This window comes from Hydra vulgaris, chromosome 10, assembly GCF_038396675.1.
Source record: "Hydra vulgaris chromosome 10, alternate assembly HydraT2T_AEP".
Taxonomy (NCBI): domain Eukaryota; kingdom Metazoa; phylum Cnidaria; class Hydrozoa; order Anthoathecata; family Hydridae; genus Hydra; species Hydra vulgaris.
In genome coordinates, this window is record NC_088929.1 from 50,441,343 (window position 1) to 50,466,836 (window position 25,494).

At 27.7% G+C, this 25,494-nt stretch overlaps 1 protein-coding gene across 4 annotated transcripts in view; it reads right to left on the minus strand.

Moving 5' to 3' along the window:
* Positions 1-4,359: 4,359 nt before the first annotated feature.
* LOC100208465 (uncharacterized) overlaps positions 4,360-25,494 on the minus strand; it is a 37,947-nt gene continuing 16,812 nt past the window's right edge. For all 4 annotated transcript variants that reach the window (XM_065808255.1, XM_065808254.1, XM_065808256.1 and 1 more), the window contains exons 6-9: positions 11,604-11,697; positions 6,128-6,434; positions 5,115-5,327; positions 4,360-4,954 (exon numbers count right to left, since the gene is read on the minus strand). In XM_065808255.1, the coding sequence (XP_065664327.1) occupies positions 4,641-4,954; positions 5,115-5,327; positions 6,128-6,434; positions 11,604-11,697 (928 nt within the window). In that variant the 3' untranslated portion in view covers positions 4,360-4,640. The remainder of the gene's footprint in view (positions 4,955-5,114; positions 5,328-6,127; positions 6,435-11,603; positions 11,698-25,494) is intronic.

Genomic DNA, 25,494 nt, shown 5'->3' on the forward strand with positions numbered 1-25,494 from the left:
GAGAATAAAAAAGACGAAAAAATCATAGTGTCATAAAAATCATTTTAAAAATAAACTATTGTTAAAAAGCTTCTCGAGAATAGCTTTTTGGAACGTCAGATTGGTCTTCAATGTCAATAAGTCCCATTTTTTAATAGCTCTTATGGTTTTTCTTCGTTCTTTTGGATCATTAGTTGATTTTTTATTCAAAACTTCAAATCTGTAACTATATCTGCGACATAAAAGTTTAAAAAAACGCTAACTACATAAAATTCCGTATTGGTTGGAGACTAACTGTATTCCAAAAGACCCTTGATTAAACTCCAGTATTGCTGAGTAAACACCAAGCTCTACTGACAAAAATATGGTTCTACTAACAAAATTATGTTTTGGACATTTGTTCCAAATAATATTATTGAGCGCCTCATTTGAATTTTGAATTTACCCATGTGTAAATATTTTTTCAATAACTCATCAGAAGACAATTCTACAAAGACAAGGCGAAGTATTAAATGGATCTACATGGGGAAATTTTTATTTGGTCTATATGGTACACTTGGTTCTAATTTCTTGTATTTGTATCTACTTGTACTACCTGGTTAACAAAACTGGTGACTGTACTTATTATTGCCAAACCCAGTGCAATGCCATAATATTGCCAAAATCGACTTCTTCATATTAAAGACTGCATTTTTATTGCTACGTATGGCCATTCCATAGTTTAAAATTTTATTTGACCTTTAACTTTTTCAGCACATCATTGGATTAACAAATCATTGGATGTATTTTCTTTATTATATTTGCATGCTTGACATGTCAAGCGTAACTTAATCACATATCCTTTTCTTGATGTAAGTTGGTCTACCAAAATAACATCATTTAAGCTACATGCAGAACAAAATAAATAATCCTTAATAACAAACTTTAAAAGTTTAAAGTTCATAATAATATTACAACTCTCATTATCATAAGAAAAACTTGATTGCTATCTGGATTTAATTTTAGCTTCTCGCAGGCTATTGAATTGAGGATTATTATTCTTTCTAAAAGTGATTTAACTTCTTTCTTTTTATAAAATACATTGCAACGTTTCTTTCTTCGTAATAGATTTTTACTATTTCCCATTTATTTACTTTACAATATGAAAATTAGGACTTTAAAATATGAAAAACGATATAACTATAACTTTAACAACACTGCAACTTCACTTTAACGAGCATACTATTTAACAGCATTTCTATGTTGATAAAGCCTATAATGCAGTTTAAAAATAGCTATTACAAATTCAAGACTTCTTATAAAATAATCTTACCAAGGAACTATAAAGATTTGTAGTTGTTTTAACCCATTACCTGCCAAATTTTTTAAAACATTTATTTTGTAAAATATAATTGTTTTTTTAACTGGAAAAGTATTTATCCAAGTTAAATTAATAATAAAAGAAAAAAAACATTGTTAAAAAAAATAATATTTATACAAAGTCTCATTTGGGGATCGTGGCTGATATAGCGTAAAATAATAGATAACTATAATATTTTATTAGATTTTAATTACAATTACTATAATTTACAAAACTATCATATAGATAGTTTTGTAAATTATAGTGTATGCCAATTTCTCATGCAATCCATGTGTAGGCCAACATTGCATTTAGAACATTGTTTCCTCGTGTTCTTTTTGCAAACGGCACATTTTCTTTGTTTTCCTTCCTTCGTCCTTTCTATATGGTGTCCAACGGGATCTTTCCTAATATCCTCAGGAATTCGATTTTGCAACAATTTTTGTAAACATGGCCTGCCAGCATATTTTGGGTTGGAAATAATTGAAGAAGCTCGTAAGTAGGCCCTTGTGATATTTCTTCTAAATTCTTGCAGCGGTATGTTCGTATTGTTTGCTAGACAGTATAATGCATGTGAATTCACCACTGTCATATCAATAAGATTTGTGAAAATAAGAAATTATCATTTCTTTGATCTTATTTTGATTCTGTACTTATTGATATACCAATCCAATCTGTCCACTCCACCCATATATTTATTGTAGCGTTGTATGCATTGCGGTTGATGGATTTTTACCTGCTTTTTCTCCGTCCATCCTTGACCATCTGCTTACTTTCTGTAGTGGTTGCAGAGCTTGGTGGTTTGACAACATTTTTACACAATTTTTATCTTTCCATATTACTCCAAATATCTGATTTTTCACATCAAAGCGATAATCGAATGCGCCCCGATGTTCTTTTTTCATTTCATTGTTAGACATATGTCAGACATATTATGGGACAACTGTTCATACGGTTTGAACGTACTGTACCAGTAGCTGCAATGTTTTTTTTTTTCAGATCTTTCATTAGCTCAAACTTGTAAAAAAGTTATCAAAATAAAACACATGATTCGATGGATTTGTGATAACTGAAATATTTTTTAAAATAACGGACGCACCCAATCCATTTACCTCATACGTATCAGCTTGCTTTCCTTCGTACAGTTCTACATGAAAGCAATAACCTATTTCGGAGCAGCACATAGCCCACTCTTTAAAGCCAAATCTTATCGGTTTTCCTCTTATGAACTGTTTCAAATAGTGATGGCCATAATAACGGATCATTTGTTCGTCGATGCTCAAATTCTTCGAAAACACACCAAATTTTTTAAATTGTTCGTTCATTTTAGTTATTAGTGGACTTATTTTAAAACTCTTTGTAGTTTTCCGAACTCTAATTTCAGAGTTATCATTGAAGTGTAAATTTCTTCTTATTTCAATATATCTACTTTTTGTTAAACATTTTCGCACACTTTCAATACATACATCTTTGTCCTCACACCAGTACATGTGCTCTTGTGGCAATGAATGGTATCCTGTAAGCAACAGAAAACCAATGAATTTTTTTTAAACAGTCTACAAAGAAAGTAAAGTGATGGCGGTTATTCTGCACTGCATATATCAAGAACTGCTTCACAATGTAATCCATAACGTCTTCGTTCCACAATGACTCAAATACTTCAACGGGAGGTTTTCCTGCAAGTGTTGTTTTAAGATTTTCTCTCATTTCCAAAATTTCATTATCTTGGTCCATCTCCTTTGCAAAGTCAGCGCTTGTTCTTTGCCAATCTGTAGAAGACCTAATTTTTTTCTGGCGCTTAGTTGATGGATTTGTTTCGTCTGATTGCGTAGATGTAGATGCTGTATGACAACCACTAGACGTAGATGCTATCGGAATTGCACAAGAATGTACTTCTACTCTACCAGGTACGTCTCTTGGACGGGTAACTTCTAAAACATCTTCATCAAAGTCTTCTAAGTCGGATACAACATCAACGTTATCGGTTGGAATTTCAACGATATCTACAACTGCATCTGGTTCATCCTCATCAAAGAAATTCGGGTCATTAATCATATCTTCTAATTGAGTAAGTGAGAGAAATTGTCTGGTACCCATATCAAGAAATTAGATAAATTTTTTGTTATTGGCAAGTAGATATAGGCAAATAACTAATACTATGAAATATCATCAACTTTGAACATTGTATCTGCCATGATCCCCAAATGGGTATCAGCATTAAAATGACTATAATTTTAAATATGATTTAAAAACAAACCTTACACTACACATGATTATTATAACCTATAAATTAACCATGTGACAAATGTTGAATGTATTCAATTATAAACAACTGTAAAATTTATGTATTTGAAACACAGTATTAATTTTATGCATAACTTACCTCAGTGTTTTCACATTATTGACTTCTAAATTCAAAACAACAGGCAAAAGTAGCACTTTTTTGACACACGTCACTTAAATGAAGTGTTAAAAGAGCTAATATGTCGCCAAATACAAAAAATGGCATCCACTACCAACTACTGTTAACTAAAACCAAAAATCCCCAAATGGGGATCGTGGTAGGATATGGGTTAATTAAAAGATTTTTTTTATCATGTTGGAATGACAATGATTTGCAAAGTAATTGTCGTTGCAATAAGTCATAAAAATCAAAACTCAAATTTTAGAAAAAAAAAAAAAAATCTAAATTAATGCGATAAAGCTTTCGGAGAACAAACCGTCTGTCGACGAGTAAAACTCATTAAGTGACACAACAGCTAATTTAAAATAATCAAGTTTTATTTAATTTAGGTTTACCGTAAGATTTTGCAAAACAGCAACAAATGATATCTCTAATAAAATACTACTATTTCGGATTGATTTATGCGCCTTTTTACTACTGGCAGTCTACCATTACATCGAAAAAAATGTGAACTCCACCTGTTATATCAAAGAACGATGCGAATAACATTTATCGATGAAAAAATGTTTCAGTACTATAAGATATTATGGTTTGTTAAACCAAAATATCTTATAATATATCTTATGATAACGAATAATTCCTCCAAAAAATTTATTACATAAATAATTTACATAAACAATTATTAAATACTTTATTACACCAACCTAAAATAAAAAATAAATAAAATGAAATAATAATAATACACGAGGAAAAAATTTTCTACATAAATATATCGTGTGTATATACATACATTTTTCAAAATTGTTTACATTAAAAATTATGTTTTTAAAATTTCCAATTATAAAACCATCATAAACCCGGAGAATTTAAAAAAATATTTTTTTACAAAAATTATAGATACATATTTATATATAAAATCTATTTATTTATATAAACATTTTTGCGATTATTGAAATAACCATTGCCCATACTTCCCATGTAACCAGTCCAACCCTGTTTGTGTTGTGGAAGAACTTTAGCGCATTTCATACCTATTTCGCATGCACAAGTTACTTGATACCTGTATAAAGTCATTGTTCCTTTATTAAAATTTTTAGCTTGCATACTTTTGAAATCGTCAAACAAAGTTCCGTTGTAACGGGATTGTAAACAAACATTTACAGCGGTGTCTCCACGATCATATATGCCTTTTGCTTTATTGGATTTTATATCAACAACATTGTCAAAATTCCCTGTGAAATAAAATAATAAATAATAAATGTGTAAATAAGCAAAAAATTAAAAACCAAACAAACTAGTGACAAAAAAACTAGAGTTGAATAACAAATGTAATAATAAAATAAAATTGAAAATAAAAATTGTTTAAAAAAAAGCTTTAGAAAAAATACAAACCCTTTTTCGCTTTTTTTCTTAAATCATCGATACAAGCTAAATCTTTATTTCGAATAATCCTAACCAATGATGGTTGAATATTATTCACAGCAAATACCACGTCAAAACTTTTACTCGACTGTTTTCTTTTGCTTGATAAAGATTGTGCAATAACACCATTTTGAAACATAGTCTGGATAACAGATTTCTTTAAAATATTGTTTATAGAACTGTCTAAAAAATAAGATGCAAAATAAATGTTAAAACTAAAAGAATTTTACAAACTATTAAATAAACCAGTAACAAACGCTTCAATAACTTAGGTCAATTTAGATTCAAACCAGTCCAATATGGGTCTAAACAGAACAAGCAAAATGAATCAAACCGATGTACTATCAAACAAGACAAAACTAGTGTGTATCAAACAAACATAACCTCGAGAATAGTGCAAATCCGCATAACTATCATTTGATTATACCTAAACTACATAATTTTTACTGGAGAAGGTTAAAACTTTATATATTTTTTATTTCAACAGATTTTGGGTTTATTTTAGCATAGAGATTATTAATATTCTTTGTAATGTTAATAATAGATATTTGGTTATAAAATTATTAATATTCAATTATAGTGCCAATTTTAGTTACGCAGATTTGCACTTTCCCCGACGATAAAACACAGTGGTTAACTCACCAAAGTCGTTTATAACAAAAACAGCCAGAGGAAACCACAAAAAAACTTTATTGAAAATTTATTTCACAAGTTGCAAAAAAATAAACTTTTAAGATGGTTGTCTAGAAAAAAAATGCTGATTAAAAGCATTTTAGTTTAATAAAATCACCTATATTTTATTCAGCTAAAAAAAAATCTTTATATCATTTAAAAATTTATATCATTTGTGGTATCAAATCATATAATTTATGATATCAAATCATAGCTTTTTTATTATTTAAAAATTATCAATAAACTAAATTTTTTTATCTTTCTAATAGACAACAACTTTAAAAGTTTAAAAACCAGGAACTTTTTCATACTTGAATAATAAAGTTCATGCCCAGGAAAACCAGTCTCAGAATCCATTAAATTTAACTTTGTTATGGTTGAGCTGTTGAATCTACTTTTACAGCTATCCATATTGTATGCTATTTGAATATCTGTTCCATTTACTATCTGAAAATGTTCTTCATTTATGTTGTAATGATGACATTCTGAGCTCCAGTATAGAAGCAAATCATTCCCATAACCTTCCATGCTTACACTTAATGGAGATGAGTGGACAACAGAATATGTTTTATAAGAACTCAGAATTTCTTCACCTGTCTTACCATTTAAAATTAATACCTAATAGAAAATAAAATATATTGAATTTTAAAATATTTTTAACTGTAAATAACTATAAAACACAGAAAATCTGAATAAAATCTCAATAATATTAGGTAAAAAACAAAAAATATATAAGTGAAAATTGAAATTATAAATACTAAATATTCAAGATTTTTTAGTTTTACTAAAAAGAAAAAACTATAGAAAACTATATTAATTTAGGAATATTTTAGCATAATTCATACTTGAAGAAAAATTTTGAAAAGAAATTTTAAAACATGATAAATTCATAGGTAACTTTTTGAAACTGGTAAAATCATTGGAAATGTTTTTAACCCTGAAAATATTAAAAGTTAAAAAAAAAAAAGAAACAATAATTTATAATTCTCTAAAAGTGAAATATTTTTTGAAACTTGCAGCACTTAAATTAACCTAACCCAACCCTTAAACCAAATCAACCAAACCCTACTTGCTGAGAAGACAATATTCTCAAAAGTTGTACAAATCAAGAATAACGTGGGAGAAAGTGAGAGAGAATTTCGAAGCATTAAGGTTTGAGGAAAAAAATTAAATGTTTTTTACTAATAATGGTTATGGTAAAAGAATGCTTCACTGAATAACAAGTCACACAAGACTGAATTTATGCAGATGGAGCCAGAGTTGACGAAACTCACTTGAGCAGCAACCATAGTAACCATTAGTAGAAAAAGAGGTTATAATTGGCTGTTAGTGAAGGTTATAATTGGCTGTTAGTGAAGGTTATAATTGGCTGTTAGTGAAGGTTACAATTGGCTGTTAGTGAAGAATTGGTTGCTAGTGAATGTCTGAAACTCATAAACTAAGTAAACTTAAAACCTTTTTTTTAATCAAATCAATTTTTTAGAGCTAAATTTTTTTTTAGTATTAAATATTTTTAAAAAAAGAGTTTTTTTTCATGATTGCCTAAATGTAGTAATTTAAACCTAGTTACTAGGTTACAAAGTTATTAAATGACTAAAAATCCAGACTAACTTTAACTGAATTTAAAATGCCATAAGCTTTTTTTCATTCTTATATCCATTTTAAAGCATATTTAATTCTCTATAAGTTAACTTACTTATTTTTAGATAAGTAACAAAAATTAAAATAATAATGATGTACAAGCAAGAAGAGATAAGAAAATGGATTAAGGAGTTCTATTTGATTAATAAATTGTAAGGTAAAAAGTTTACAGTAGATTACTTCAATGCTGAACAAATTTCTGAAAAATTATTGATTTGTATTGTGATAAAAAAGAAGAAAAAGAACTTTGCATGATAAACCCAAAAAATGTTCACTACATTTAATTAGCCCAGGCTACAAGTTTTATATTCATCACATTTAATTAGCTCAAGCTAATCAGCCCAAGCTTTACAGCAAACCCATTCCTGGTCTTACTTGATTCATAGTTGGCATTGTCAACAATGTAACACATAAAAGTACAAGGAAAACCAACCAACCTGCTATTGAGTTTTAGAAATGTAATTTGGAAAAATAACTGAAAGTGTTTAATTAATTTGGAAACAACTAAAAGTGTTTAATTAATTTGGAAACAATTGGAAGTGTTACACAACCAATTATCATTAAGGCACAAGCAAAAAACCACAATAAAAACGAGCAAATAAAACTAGTGATTAACCAGATTTGATAGGTTTAAACCAAATGGTTTAAACCATGGAATAAACCATTAGAAAAAATGTCAATTTAAACCAAATTAATATTTTTAAAACACTTTTAAATTTAAAATGGGAAAGTAAAGCAGGGTTATGTTTACAAATAGAACTATATATGTGAATGCACCTATTAATTTAAGAATATATAATTTAGTTAAATGAACACTTTATGCTTTTTTAATTGAAAAAGTTGATTAAACACAGCCTATTTAAAATAAAAAGTGTTTAAATTAAAAAACCCATGGATTTTGAGTCTTTTTTTTTTTAAAAAAAAAAACCCCACAGTTTTTGTTTTTTCCTCAAAAAAAAAAAAAGATTTTTTTTCAGCCCTGCTCATGACTTTCTGTTGATCTTTTTTTGTAAACCATGTAGTGCATCAATTTAAAAATTCTAGCAACATTAAATGCATTGATTTCTCCTTAAGAACATTTACAACTTCTTTTAGTATTTCCAAAGCCAAAGTTCCTTTCCACTCTCTTAGAACCACAATCAGTGTAACAATGAGTTTTCTTATTTTTAATTCATAAAACATCAACAAGATCAATATCTCTCTTTTTTTCCTTATTTCTACCTGTTTGAGGTGTATTTACTGAAACTCTTTACTTAAGTAAACTATGTAGAAAAACTATTTGTAGAAAAAAGAAAGAATATGATAATGATCTTACTATGATGATCAGATAAAAGTTTGGTAACAAGTTTTTAAAATGCATTTTTAAACCTTAAAAAAAAGACTAAATAGAAGAACTAACCCCAAAATGACAATAGAGTAATGTATAATATGACATATGTAAACATACATATATATATATATATATATATATATATATATATATATATATATATATATATATATATATATATATATATATATATATATATATATATATACATAAAGCTCAAATATGATAACATATATTAAGATATATAGTAGTAAAAAATGGAATCAAGAATAAAAAAATTTTTCTGTAATAATATTGCAACAAAAAATAAAAAATCTTCGAAGAACAATATTGATCAAAGTAAAAGATTGATTGAGTGTAACAGTGCTAAACAAAATCACATAAAAGAATAGCCAGAGGATTTCTCAAAAACTCAAATTTCACAAGTAAATTAATACAACCAGTAAACTGATACAAGCAGTGATTTGATACATAAAAATATGCCAGGCTACACATGTAACTATTGGAGTCTATATTAAACTATAATTGCCATCAATACTGAGATCTGATGAAGAAATAGTTGATAGCTTTTTTGTTTTTAATATTTTTGGGTGCTGTAGTCTTAATTGAAATTAGAGAACTCAATCAACTCCAACAAAACTTTTTTACTGCAAACAACTATCACATTAATATTGACATTCCTATATTAATGAATGGCATCCCTCTCATTGAGTCCTCTTTTTTACGTCTTCTTGGATTATCATTTACTACAGACCTCTCATGGAAACTATATATACAATCGATTGAAAAGTTAGCATCTACCAAGGTTGCCTCTCTTTATCAAGTTGATGCTCAAAGGAGCTATCATCTTTAGTTCCATCAACTAAAACTCATTCCTGCTTTACTTGTCATTAAGCAAAGTCTCATTCTTTTACTGTATCTGTCTCTGCATACTCTAAAAACTTTTATTCATCTAGTTTTTTCCCCCACTTCAGCCCCCACTCTCATCTTCATGTTTTCCTGACTCATACAATTTTCAACTTTTCAAGTCTTCCTTGTATTTTAAGTAATTTCAAGTCTTCCTTGCACTTGCACTTTATTTTTTGTTTTCTAGTAACTCCCAACCTAATAGTGGTTATTTGTAACCTTGCTAGGAGTGAATTAAAAAAAAATTATAGAAAACTTGACTTAATCATAGAAAGAATTTGACTCATTCATAGAGAACTTGACTCCTTCATAAAACTCAAAATTTCATTAAAAAACTGAAAATAAATTGTATTTGGAGCAAATTTTATCAATTATATATTAAAAAAAAAACAGTTGTTTGTAAGTATAAACTTTTTTTAAAGCTATTTATAGGTGATTATTTTGGTATACCTGGTTAAAAAACACTTAAAATTTCAGCCAAAAACCTTTCACAAGATATCTGCTTTTGAATGAAAATTCTTAAATGTTATAAAAACAAAGAGCAAATTAAAAAGAAAAAAAATATATATAAAATTCCCTTAATATCAAACCAAATATTTGACTTCTTAAGTAACATAATTTAAGTTTGTTAAGCTATTGAAATCTAAAAGTATTTTAAGATTCTAATAACTATAAAAACTTAAAACAAAGCAAACAAATCTTGTTTTAAGTTCGTTTTAAGTTTGTGTTAAACAAGCTTCATCCTAAGCAATGAGCTATGCAGTTTCCTCATCCCAAAGTGCTAAGGGAAAACCTAATACCTACTTGTCTCAGAATCATTAAACTGATGTTTAGAGCTTTCATAAGGAGATAACAGAAAAATTGCATAGCCACTGCAAAGTATTTTTTTAAAAACAATTCTAACAACTTAACATTAGAAGGCCAAGACAGGTATTTTAAGTCAGAGTTAACTACTCCTTGTTTAAAAAAAACAAGTCTACAAAGCAGCAGAGCGTGCAACAGGTTGTACTGGATAACATGTTACCAGGGTGATCATGATAATTTTGATCCTGATTTGTCATTACCATTATCACACCTTAACTATCATTACCCTACCTTAACTACCATTACCCCGCCTTAACTACCATAACCCCACCTTAACAACCATTGCCCCGCCTTAACTACCATTATCCCGCCTTTTACCACCTTTATACCACCTTACCTACCATTATGTCACCTTGACAGTACATAATAAATTAAATGCTGGTACAAAAAAATACAGATAAGGGTATTCAATATTTTGAAAATACTTTATTCATATAAACAACAGGTAATCAACTTGAATAAAGTAAGAATAAATATTTTTTTGAGTTCATTATTTTTTAACCCTGGAGTTTAAAATCCTGGATACCAAAAGTCAACTACAATCTACAGATTATTAGATATTTATTCTCAATATTAGTAATTAATTTCTGAGCATTAATTATTTATTTCCAAATATTAAATATTTATTCTAAATATTAAATATTTATTCTAAATATTAGATGTTTGTTCTAAATATAGATTGTTTATTCTGAATAATGGATTAGGTTCTACCTTTTAGTTTTAAAAAATACAAATAAAATGTCTTTGATTCTTCTTCTGTTCTATATTATGTCTACAAATAAAATGTTCATAAACCAAAAATTTTAACTAATGTTACTCCAAAAAGCATAAAAAAACTAAACATGAACAAATGAATGACGGAATGAATGGAAGGAAACAAATAAACATAAATTATACTAATAAAAAAATAGCTATAAATTAAAAAGTATTAATGATATAATTGAAAATAATAAAAAAAGTGTTTAAAGATTAATTCATTAATAAATTAAATTTTTATCTTAAATGCAAACTTGAATATATATAAAAACAACCAAAAAACTTCATACATTTGATGAATAATAAACAGGAAAAGATCCAAGATTTTTTCGAAGAACAAAATCGACTATATCATCATCATTAAAAAAACCAACTCCAGGAAGTCTAAAAATTTTGTTCATTTAAAATACTCAAATCAACACATAAAAAGTTTTGTTCACTATCAAATCAAATCAATTCATAAAAAGGTATTAAGATAAAATGTTGCAAGTTATTGTAATGTATGTAACATTAGGGTGCTCTAGAAATGTATAGCGAAAATTTTTTTTTTCTTAAAATTTTGCTCCCTGTTGATTTTCCAATACCTTTATCTATTTTAGAATAAGTAAACAAATTTAAACCAATTTAGTAGTGGTTAAGCCTTGCCACCAGCTCCCAAAAAATTGTTAGTAAGAAATTTTTTTACGTAAATTTACGATATGTCACATTTACGTACGTCACGTAATTTTTGGCAATTATTACATAAATGATACAAAATAATTATAATATGAACATAATATAAATTAATAAATAAATAAAAAAAAACCAATTTATAAATAAAGCATATAAATAATATTTAATTGATAATTAATTAAATTTTAATATGTATATTATCTTTAATAATATATTTTTATATCTTTCTTAAAATCTCTTTAAATATCATTTATTTTTATTTTAAGGTAAATTATCAAAGATTATCAATATATTAGATGAAACTTAATTTTAAGTATTGCACTTTTATACTTGGGCGCTACTCATCGCTTTAACCCAATTACAGATAGACCGGTTTTAAGAAAAGACATAGATATCTGGTTTTTAGGAACACCATTAACTCAATTGTTACCATCAAGAATTCCATCAAAGGGAGATGTCATGCGTTTCTTTTTCTTTATAAAAGATGGACCCATGAAACATGATAAACATGTTAACTGTAATGGTGTTATAGCGAACAGGGTTATTGCAGAAATTAAAAATCAATGAGAATTGCAATTCAACGCAAAAACAAGGTTAAATTAAAAGTTTTAGATTTGTATGATGCTTCAGAAAAAGAAAAGATATCAATCTAATGAAGCTAATGAAAAACTGTTTGTTGATGATGATCTGAAAAATTATTTTTATATTACTTACCAAGATGCTCAAAACAAAATAGAAACTGATCAACTTCGTGATAGTGAGCAGAAAAAAAAAAAGATGCAAACTGGCAAGAGTGTTTGTTTGGTACCTTTAAAGTATAGGTTGTGGTTAAGGGCAGGGTGATAAAAATTTTTTAAGTAATCCCAAACTAAAAAAAAAAACTGTTATCTTTATAGGTTTCAAAACATCGTTTTAATATTGTATAAACAAAATTAATAATATAGTCTTCATCAATCAATTAATTTAAATTGTTGGTGATCTAAATCAAAGGGTGATTTCACCCAATCAAATATGTTTTCGATGACATGAATTTGATCAGAATTACTTTCATTTATTGTTAACTGAGTATCATTGTTTTCATCGTCATTTTTATTTTCCTCAGAGGTAGTGTTAATTATGTTTCTAAACACGCATTTGTGACGCTTAACACTTGGTTTAGAAGTGTGATAAATTTTGCAGGTTTTGCAAGTTCTTTGATCAATTTTTTGTTGTGAAATTGATGGGCAGTACAAATCAAAGGAAGCTTCCATCGAAATTTTTGAACCTATATATCCCAAGCGCTGCGCTAGAGAAGAAAAGTAAGGTTTAGGAATACTTCGTGCTACCTTTGGCTCAGGAATAAAAAATCCTTCAGCAGCATGAGACATTACAACTGGACCTGGTAAAAAACGTTGAGGAAAATATTTTTTCCAGGAACTTCACCAAGATTTACAGCAACTCGGAACATCACATTTAACAATCATTAAAAAATACTGACTTTGTCTTACGTGATTTTCAATCCATTTTGAATCTTGCTCTGGTATTGGTGACAGTTGGGAAGGTTCAACATATTCAGCACAAACAGAATAGTTATCAATTACTATATCAGACCATACCTCAGCTAGAGTTTCTGCAGCTTTAGCAAAATTTTTTTTTTCTAAATCAATGTCAATTGTTTTTCCAGATGCATTTAGATGTGTCCCAAAATGATCATGTGGCAAAACCAATCCTGCTAACTCTCGACTCAGCGGAGCCATACGCCATTCAACCCTGTTATATGCTGAATAATGAGGTGCATGAGTTCCTGTTAGATAGACATCCAAATTCCATTTTATAAATCTTGCAATTGCAACTTGCAATGGTTTGGGAAACCTTGGATTTTCATCAGGGCCTCCATCACATGCAACAACAAATATAGGTTTTACCTGACCTTCTGGAGTACAAATGTGAAGCTTAAAATTTTCAATTGAAACAAGATGCTCCAAATCACGGCCATGAGTAAAAGCAGTGCTGCTATCATGCTTCATAGATCTAATAGCAATATACGTTGGTCCAGAATATGACACTGCGTCAGCAAATTTGTTTGGATCAATAATACAAGCTGCATAAACAGACGGTATAAGTTTATGTCTGGAAGCCACTAAAAAATCATGATCTGGTAAACGTACTTGATAATCAGATGCATCAAAATTGGTGATTGTTTTGTTGCAGCTGCTAATCCTAATGGTACTTTGGCTTTGTCGTCTAGACTTAAATAAAAGCATGAATCTGGACCAAACATTGAACAAATTTCATCCATGTATTGCATGCACGCAAATGTAAATCCAGCATCGACATGCCTATCACGAGCTGTATTAGCAGTCCTGATCAATTTCACAGGAACTGTCTTAATGTGACGTATTCCCTCAAGTGTGTTTGATCGCTTAGGCATCAGTCTTAAATAAGTTGCAGATCGCGATAAACAATAACCCAGTTTTAGTAGGCTTTTATTTAAGTCATCAAGTGTCTTACATGAACGTAACTCCTGCAATCTTCGTCTATCGCTAGCAGCGGCTCCTATTGATGCAATGTTAACGATGGCATTAAGAAGATCTGGCTGATCTTCAATTACAGCTGGTCTACCATTTTTTTCTCTATTGAATTTAGAAAGTTTTGATTTTAAGTGGGGCATGTCATCAACAATATCTTTAAGTGTTCGTTTCAAACTTGCTCTCCGTTGTCTTTGACGGATTGCCTCGCGTTTCATTTTTTTAAGACGGGTTTGTTTTTTTTATTTGCTTTTCAACAAAAATTGATTTTATTTTAAGTTCGTCAGTTATCAACCCTGCACGGCGCACATTTACCAATGTTAACAGCTGCTCTTTTAACTGCGAAATTTCAGTTTGAATTTTCTCTTGTTGGGGAGTATGAGGTTTTTGCGGCTGATCAATTGGTACTTTTGTTTGTGGTTTTTCACTTTTTTGAGTATCAAATTTAGAAGAAGTAGCTAGTGTTTCATCGATTATAAAATCTATTTTATCTGCTTCATCGGATGTTAACAAAGCTTCTGGTCCCTCATCTGATATTTCGTTTATGAGAGGAAGCTTCACTGCAATTGATTGATTCTTTGATGTTTTTACATTAGACCAAAAAGACATCAACTGACTTTTGCTTTCTATTGTTTTTCGTGTGAGTTCTTTTAAAACTGATTCATACATCAATTCTTTATGCTAAACTTTATACCACAATCGATTAGCTTCTTTCTGTTGCTCCTGTTTACTTTTTTGTGGCATAGCTTTTGCTACTTGTTGGTAAATAATTTTGTACTTTTCATTATTATTCATTTTAATAATTCTGCCTTCAAACTAATTTTTAACTAACTATTTAAAGCACAACTTAAATTTACAAGGTACAATAAATGCAAACGGGGGTTGTTTGTTTAGTTTTGAAATAATTTATAGTATCTTATTTTCATTATAAAATATTTTTTACAAAAAAAAATTTATAAAATTGTAAAAAATACTTTTTAAATAACTATTTCAAAAATTAATATTTAAAGTTTAACAATACTTTAAAACTTTAGCTTTTAAAGTTGTTACCCTTAACAACACAGTCATCGCGCTAACTAATTAAAAATTAAAATATGAAGAAATTCCAAAATTCTTTTTATACTTCATATTGTTTTTGAAAAGTATTGAGCAATTATTTTAATCGAATAGTACGTTTTGAAATATAAAGAATATCACCACTTTTTGATGACTTAATATTTTTATTCATTCCCGGCGTACTATATGGACGATTCCTAATATTTAAATTTCTAAAATAATGTTGTGTTTACGCATGGCAACCGGGGGTGGGGGGTGGGGTCAATTTTTCGAAATTTTTGGCGTACGTACTTTATGGACGACCCCTAAATAAATAACAGACATAATATAAACATTATTTGGACTGTCCAGGACACAAAAAATGTTTAAAGATTATTTGTGTCCAGGACACAAAGAATGTTTAAAGATTTTAGTTTTTCATAAAAGTAAATTAGTGGCATAGTACCATGACTGTTACAATAACAAATTTTTGGGGCGCGGTTTACGAGAGACTTTGGTTGCTCATTCGAAGACACCATAGAACTTTTTTTTTAATTTTAATTTTTCTTTTGAAAATTTTTTATCAAAGTAGTTCTATGTTTTTTAAATAATATTGTTATTTATTTATTTATTTTTTTCAAAGTTTCATAGAAAAAGCACATCAATGTTTACATAACTGAATGTTATAGCCAAAGTCACAGTGGAGTGTACATATATTGACTGACTTAAATATGGTGTGCATACATGGAATGAGAGTTTAGGTTTCGGCAGGCATTCTTTTATATAAAAGAAAAGGCAGGCCTTGTTATGAGATTTTATCACGTAATGAAAGTAAAGCTAATAAATGTAACTTTAACACAGCTTTGATATTTACATTATTAAAAGTTATATAAAGCATATTTTAAAGTACCGTGCTGTAATTAAATTTAATTTTTAACTGTCTTAAAAATCATTTAAAGTAATTTAACAAAAATTACTGATGAAATCTAAATTCCGTATTAGAAAAAAATTATATTTCCTTACAATTGATTTCTTAAAACAATCTTATACTTGACATAATCTTTTGTTTATTTATCACAATTTTTTTATTTATTTTCTTTTTTACATACTAATGTAATATTTTAAATTAGGATTATAAACAACTTAAATTTAGAGATCAAGATAGATTTAATCAGTTACCAATAAGATATACGTAAACAAAATTTATGCTCATAAATAAATTAATAATAAATAAGTCAAAAGATCTTTACGCAATATCGAATTAATAAGAAACAAAAAATTTTATATACATTTGTAAAAAGAATTCTTTTCAACAAAAAACACTTCTCCCTTTTTTAATAAAAAAAATTGTAATTTTCTTTCATGTTTAATGTATGATGGAGAGGCGTTTCACGTAATGAATTAGTTAGCACATGATGAAAAAAAAATTCTTCAATAAATATTGCAAAACTATTTTACATTCTTTTGAACTAAACTTTGTATTTTACGTCTAACTATTCTACATTACTTCAAAATTAAATTGAAATTTTAAAATTTAATTTAAAGTCTTTTAAATACAATTCTTTTTCATAATATAATATTTTTCATAAAAAAATTCACGGTTACGAATAAATTTTCTTTCATAACTTAAAATTTTCTGAATAAACATCACAAACACAATATTAAAAGATAAATTAGATATGACAAAATAAAAAAGTGTTTGCTCAACATAAAATTGCTGAACGCAAATTGCCATTTTGTATGTAAATGCAAGTTGTGTAATGCTTCTTAGCAAGGCCTGCTAAAGTTTATAAATTAATTTATATAAAAATTCAGTTACACTATATTTTAAGGTGAATTAGTCAGGGTTGGAATCAAATACGTTTAATCAAATATAAATGCATTTATTATATATTTCCTAACACAAATTCAAATATAAATATATGTAATCAGCACTTTCCATATACAAATACAAATATTTGTAATTTAGGTTATGAACAAAAATATAATTTATTTCAAGACAAGACTGATAAAATTGTCTACTATATAAAAGAACTGAAACAAGTCTTCTGATAAATACCTCTTATTAACTTTAATTAATGTTTAATTTATTTGCGTTAAAAATGAAAAACATTGAACCTTTTTTATGAAAAATTTTTCTGAAAAAATACTGATTATTTTTATAAAACTCTCTGAACATTTAAAAACTGAAAATTGAAAAACAGTAAAAAATAAACTGAAAATAGTGCACAACTAATTTAGGTGTGCACTGATCAAGTGCTTTCTCAGTGTATCACATCGATCAAGGCTACAGATACTGCCTAATTTAAACTGCTCAGTTGGGCCTAACTGGTTGCAAAACACACTAATTTCTCAAAAAATAAACACACATTCGCACTGCATGCCAAAAATGTTACCAAAGTGGTCAAATCTCCCAGAAACCAGTATGAAGACCAACTTGCATGTACCTGGCTTCAAGAACACCATTACATTGCTAGAAACAGCCAATAGCCATACCACCACCACCAAAATATTCTTATTGCTGAATGACTATTTCAATCAGTTTTGAAAATTATTTTTCCAAAATAATAAAACTCCATGATTTAGAGCCTAAAGGTCTGATGCCAGTAAGAGCTGTACACAAGCATCTTGTGACAAAGAGTACAAAAAATGTACAAAAAAACCATCTTGATAAGATGAAATCAACCAGCTACAACTAAATGCATCAAACAACTGATGGAAGCATTTTTCAAAGAAGCATAATGGAACACTGCGTTGCAAATGATTTAATCACTTCAAAGCAGCATGGGTTTGTTCATAGCTAAGTTTGCTTCTAAAAACTTGGGATATCCTAACATAACAACTCCTTTACAAGTTATGAGCTTATGACATTCAAAGGGCTCTTAGACTGGATTTTAGCTTGATTATTTAACGAGTAGTCATCAACACGTTACACTTGAATGGAAAGTGGTCACTAGTAGCAAGTTTCAAAGCTCGGTCTTACGATCATTGCTTTTTGTGATCTTCATAAATGATCTGCCAGACAGTATCAATTATAATGTAAAACAATTATAATGTAAAAAGTATAATGTAAAAAATAATGCCAACAACAGTAAAATTATAGACATAATCAAGTGAAAGAACTTTGCTCTGCCCCTTAAATGTCTTTGTTACTTATTTAAATCAAAGTGGCATATTGCAACAAAAGTTCTTTTAACAAACATTATATTTGACAGAAATCGGCAAGCCAACCAAGTTTTTCAATTAAAAGTTATTAAGATTTCAAAAATAAATAGCTTTTAACTTTCATTTAAAAGCTTTTAACTTTCATTTAAATAAGTTTTTTAACTTTTAAATTTATCTAATGGTAAAAATTATAAAATAAAATATGATAAAAAATAATATGAATACTAATGTAAAAAAAACTCACAATTTTCAACTTAACTCAAAAGTATTTTAAATTTTTTAGTTTTAAAATACTAAAGTATTTAAATACTTAAATAATCAAAATCTTTCCATATAAATAGGCCAAACATCTGATCTTTACAGAGTAAAATACAAAGCTGTAGAAATATTTTTTTTATACTGTGTTTTCCTTCATAAAAGCCGGAATTCTGGCAATCCTACAGATAATGTATAGTGTTTTTATCGACAGTAGTTTATTAAAAAGTTGTTTTAGCAATTTGAAAAGTAACAAGAGGATCGCGGAAATCGTCAAAAATATCTTGTTAAAAGTTAAATACAATTTAGCTTTTTTTTTAACATTAATGTTACATTTTTACATAATTTAAAAATGAAAATAAAAAAGACAATATATGTAACTAATCGTTTAAACCTTTTAAAACTGTATTTAAAAGTGATGTACGCAATTAAAATAGATCAAAGTTTCAATGAATAAATTTAATAATTCATTTATTAAAACTGTAAACAATTATCTTTTGTTCTTGTTTTCTCTACTACATCAAAAAAAGAAGAGAAGCGATTTAAAAATGAAAACTTATTATAGATTGTTGCTTAAAATGAAACAAGTTGAATAATTAGAATTAAACATTTATAAATTAGAAAAACATTTCAGCTATGAATATAACACAGCAAAAATTGAAAATTTACTTTTATTTTGATTGAAATTTAATTGTATTTAAAAAATGTCAAACTTATCTACTTTTTTAAATGTCCGATTGTAATGAACTTTTTTTTTTTTTGCCACATCTAAATTCCCAATTTCGCAAAATCGCTGTATGATTTTTTTTCCTGGCTAACACCATGTGTTTATATATAAATATTATATATATATATATATATATATATATATATATATATATATATATATATATATATATATATATATACATATACATATATATATATATATATAAATATATAATATAACATATATATATATATATATATATATATATATATATATATATATATATATATATATATATATATATATATATATACATATATATATATATATATTATCATTATATATATATATATATATATATTATTACATATATATTATTATTATTATATATATTATTATTATTATTATTATATATATATATATATATATATATATATATATATATATATATTATTACATATATATTATCATTATATATATATATATATATATATATATATATATATATATATATATATATATATATACATATATATATTTAAACGTCTTTGCTTCCAACAAGGCTGCAAGCAGCCACTAATTAAAATTGGAAGTTACTGAAAGAGAAAAGATGAAGATTGTAGAGCAAGATAACGATTGACGGACAACTTAAAAGATTGCAAGTTATATGAATCAGGAAAGCAAAATGAAGGAAGCGAATTCCAAAGAGCTGATGTTCAAGACAAAAAACTAGACGAATAAGCATTTTTGGAGCACTTAGAAACAGTCACAGAAAAAGGATGAAACTTAATTGAATGACGAGTAATACGAGAATGAATTATAGTAGATGGCACAAGAGACGCTAGCTCTTTAGAGCAGTGCCCATTATAGTATTTGTAGAAAAAAAAAAGAGAAGCAACATTACGACGATGTGATAATGGTTGGAGGTTGGCTGCAAGAGCAGGTCCAACAATGTTTACAATGCATTTTTGCACCTTGTCTAAAAGAGAAAGGGCATCATTAGAAGATCCGCCCTAGATATGGCAACAATATTCCATACAAGGCCGGATTTGAAATTTATAGAGATAGAGAATAGAATCCGAAGTAAGAAAGTGACGAGCTTGATAAAGAGATGCAACCTTAGCAGATGCTAATTTTGCAACTGATTTGATATATGGTTTCCAAAAAAGATTGGAAGTAAAGGTTAATCCTAGAAGATGAAGAGTAGGTGACTCATCGAGTACATCACCTTTCATAAATAAAGGAAGATCTAAATTATTGCGATAACGATTGGCTGAAAAAAATTGAGTTTTATCTGAATTAAAGTTCACCAGCCACTGTGAGCCCCATGCTGTAGCAGAAGTGAGATCCTTTTCAAGCTCAAATGCCCCCTCCAAGCAATCAGAGGGTGATGGTTTCTTATCACGACAAGAATAAATAGTAGTATCATCGGCAAACAATGCCTCCTTAGAAGTGAGAATATCTGGAAGATCATTAATGTAAATTAAAAAGAGTATAGGGCCAAGGATAGAACCTTGAGGAACCCCTGAAGTTACAGAATAAGAAGAAGAGTGTTGTCCAACAAGGACAACTTTTATGCTACGATTGGAAAGGAAGGATTCAATGATCTTAAAGATGTTGCCGGATACACCATAAGAAAAAAGCTTATGGAGAAAACCAGCATGCCAAACTTTATCAAAAGCTTTTGAAATATCAAGAGCGATGGCCTTAACCTCTCCACCTTTATCTAATGCACGATAAAACCTGTCAGTTATTACTGTTAGCAAATCAGCTGTAGAACGAGAAGATCGAAATCCATATTGATGGTCAGAAAGTAAGTTATTAGATTCAAGATGAGAAATTAAGTGTTTGTTAATTAAAGATTCAAAAACCTTGCTTATGATAGGAAGAAGACTTATGGGACGGTAGTTAGACGAATCGGATTGCTCTCCAGAATTTTTGAAGATAGAGATAACAGATGCCGCTTTCCAGCAGGCTGGAAAGCAAGACTCTGATAAGCACTTGTTGAATAGTTTTGAGAGTATAGATGACAGCTCCGGAGAACACTTATATATATATATATATATATATATATATATATATATATATATATATATATATATATATATATATATATATATATATATATATATATATATATATATATATATATATATATACATATATATATATATATATATATATAGATCTATAGTTTGTTGTCTTTGGGAAGGGCGGAAGGAAAAAAGTGATTCTTACGCCAACACATACGTCACTTTTAATTACTTTTGACTTGCGTCCAACATTTGCGTGTTGGACGAAAGTAAAAACCATTAATTTAATTACAAATAAATCGTTTTTTAAAAAAACCACAAAAACGCAAATTTAATTGACCAGAATGTTTTAAAAACATTCTGAATGTTTTTAACAATATAAACAATGTTTTCACTTTTATTTTTTTTAATAAAATGTTTTTATTTTTAATTTTTTTAATAAAATGTTTTTATTTTTTTTTTTTTTTTCTGTAAATCATGCGCGGAGTGTTGCTACATCGACTGTCTCATAGCCTGACTCGCAAGGGAGTGCTGCTACATTGACTGAGGGTTTGGTTGGGGCAGGCAGTCTATCAATTAATAAAAAAAAATAATTCCGGTCTTGTATTTTAATATTTACTTTTTGTCAACCAAAAAATGGAAAAAACTTTCGGACAACATCTACGGGTTGTATATACACACATTTATGTTATATGATATTTTGTATTTGCAAATAAAATACAAAAATTCTTGCACGTAAAAGAGTGCTTAATAATAAATAAATAGGATTTATTTATATTATCTAGTAGAACATTATATAGATATAAATTTATAAAACAAGAAAATTAAACTTTTTATGGTACTAATAATTCCAGCCCAAAGGCAATCATCAGCCGTGTTATACAAAACAAGAAAATAAAAAAAAATTAAAAATATAAAGTTAAATGAAATAAAAAGTTTCTCCTTTTAAAATTTTATACTGATGATTAACCAGTTGTTTTCAGACTTCCTTTTTTTCTCATCTTTTAGTTTTTTGTTTTGTTTTGACAACAGAACACACTCTACTGTAATATATACACTTTTGCTGGATTGTCTTAAATTTTTACCAATGTAAAATTTGTTTTAAAAAAAATAATAATTTGGAAGGCTGGAAAAAGTTTTTAAACTTAAAAAAAAAATTTTATTTGATAGATTGGCTGTCAAAAGCAAACCCCTCAGTCGATGTAGCAGCACTCCATCCATGTTCTACCTATTTGTCAGTCAATGTAGCAGCACTCCTCCCATGTTCAACCTATTTCTCAGTCAATAAAGCATCACTCATTGCATGTTTTATTTATTTGTTAGTTGATGTAGCAGCACTCCTCCATACTCTACCTGTTTATCAGTCAATGTAGCAGTCTATCCTTGCATGTTTTACCTTTGTGATGTAGCGCATGTTCTACTTATCTGTTAGTTGATGTATGTAAACAGCAAAAAAGCATTCAGAACTTTTTAATTTTTATAAAAAAAACAAAAAACATTCTTGTCTATAAAGAAGCATTTTAGGAATTTTTTAAAAAATGATAAAATTTAATAAGTTCCCTTAATTAAATTTTAAGGTTTATGCATAAAGTGTATACACTTTACGTATATATACGTAATATATACACTTTACGTATATACACTTTACGTATATATACGTAATATATACACTTTACGTATATACACTTTACGTATATAATATACAATATGTATTACATAAAGTGTACTCACTTTTAAAGACAAGAAGTTTTGTAAGCCTTTTTTTACCACAAACAGTAAATTTAAATGTCAACTATATATATATATATATCAAGGGATATTCTAGACCGTTTTCAACAGTGCCAACCGTATTGAGTGTCGCCTTAATTCAAAATTAAGGGCCTTTTTATCTTTTTTTAAAACTACAAATATTGTTTTACCTACATTCGGCAAAATTTTCACAAAATTTTTCAGGCACGGGAGTACCACCGTCCAAATTATTTTCCAAAGAATAGCCCCTATATATATGTATTTTTTTAAATACCATAAAAATACTATTACAAATTTAATTATAGTTTTTTATTCAGTTTATTTTTTAAATATTTCATTCCATCTCTCATGCATGGGACTGATCTTATTACCTCTGCTAAGGATAAGGCAGAACTATGTGCAAAGAATTTTTCCTATAATTTGACTCTTGAATCTTTTTTCAATACCTATCATTTCTAGAAAAAAATAAACAAATTTTGTGAATTTGTAAAGTCAAAATTAGTTTTGGTTTTTGTTTCTTTTCTTTATCAGATTTTTTTTTTTTTTGCTTTTTGATATCTAATTGCTGACTACTACTTTTTTACTTTTTTTTTTATTTTTATATTTTATTATTTTGATTATTTAGTATGTTGATTTTAAAATTTACAGCAAAAAAAGTATAAAAATTTATCCAAAAGTTTGCACCATTTAAGTTAACTTTTATAAAAAAAAATGTTTAAACAAAACATTTGGTTATCAAAAGTAAATAATAAATAATTTTATGTTCCAGGGGGTAAATATGAAACTTTTTTAAAATAAATAATTACAAAATTAATAATAAAACTAGTGACAAATATTTTGATTAGTTTTTAGAATAAATCAATGTTAAGCAAAAGCAGAGTATGCACCCCAGAAGTAAAGTGGTTAGGCGAAGGGAATCCAATACCAGTATACTAGCCAACCGAAAACAGGGATTTCAGTCGATTTTGTCTAGTTTCAAATACCAGTATTATATAGCTTAAATACCAGTATTTCGGTATTTGAATGGTTGTTTTTTTACTTATTATTTTTACCAATTTTTACCAAATTTTTTTACTTATTATTTGTACCAATTACTTCATGTACTTTTTTAAATTGATTCATAACGAAAGTTTTAATTAAAGTATTACAACATTTAATTAGATATTAAAATGCAACTATTTTTGAGACATATCGCATTGTCGTATTTCAGATTATAAATATACGAAAATTGTTTATGTTTTTTTTAAATCATGTTTTTTTAAATCATGCGTTTAAACTCTTTGTTTGAGTAAAAACCTAATATATAAAAGAAAAGTTTTCAAACTCTGATTCATTGACAACTCTTTGATGAAACTCTTCTCATTATTACTTGACTCATTTTTAAAATCATTTGACTTCCCAGGAGGATTATAATTACGGGTTGTTGTTTTTATTCTTTTTTAAAACAATCATAAGTGCATATACTTTAAAGCAATGCGTAAAACATTTTTTAGTTCCTGAGTTTGTGATATTACATTTTTAGTTATAGAGCGAGGATCTAAAAGTAAAAAACGAGTTCACATTTTTACAAATTACAAAATCTTTATATACCTATTTCTTTAATAGTTTTTTTTTACAATAATTACGAAGAACAACTTTGGTAACTTTAAAAAATTAACATTTTTAAGTTTAAACTTATTTAAATTCATTTCATTTTAATGTTAAATGTTTATATCAGTCACATTGCGTGACTGATATAAAAATTGTGAGGATAAAATATGTGACACATATTTACAAATTGAGATAATATTTTAACTTAGCCGAAGGAGAGTGAAATTAAATAGTTTATTGAGTATTCAAAAGGCAGAGATAAATAATCTGTTTGATTTTTCTTTCTCAAGGATGAAAAAGGACATAATGCAAAGTGTAAGAAGTGCGCAAAAATTATAAAAACAACAGGTGGCTCAATAAGCAGCCTTCATACACATTTAAAAACAAAGCATGATGTAATATTATGAAAACGAAATATTATTGAACCTCTTGGTGAATCTAGTTCAATATCTGATAAGCCTCCTCC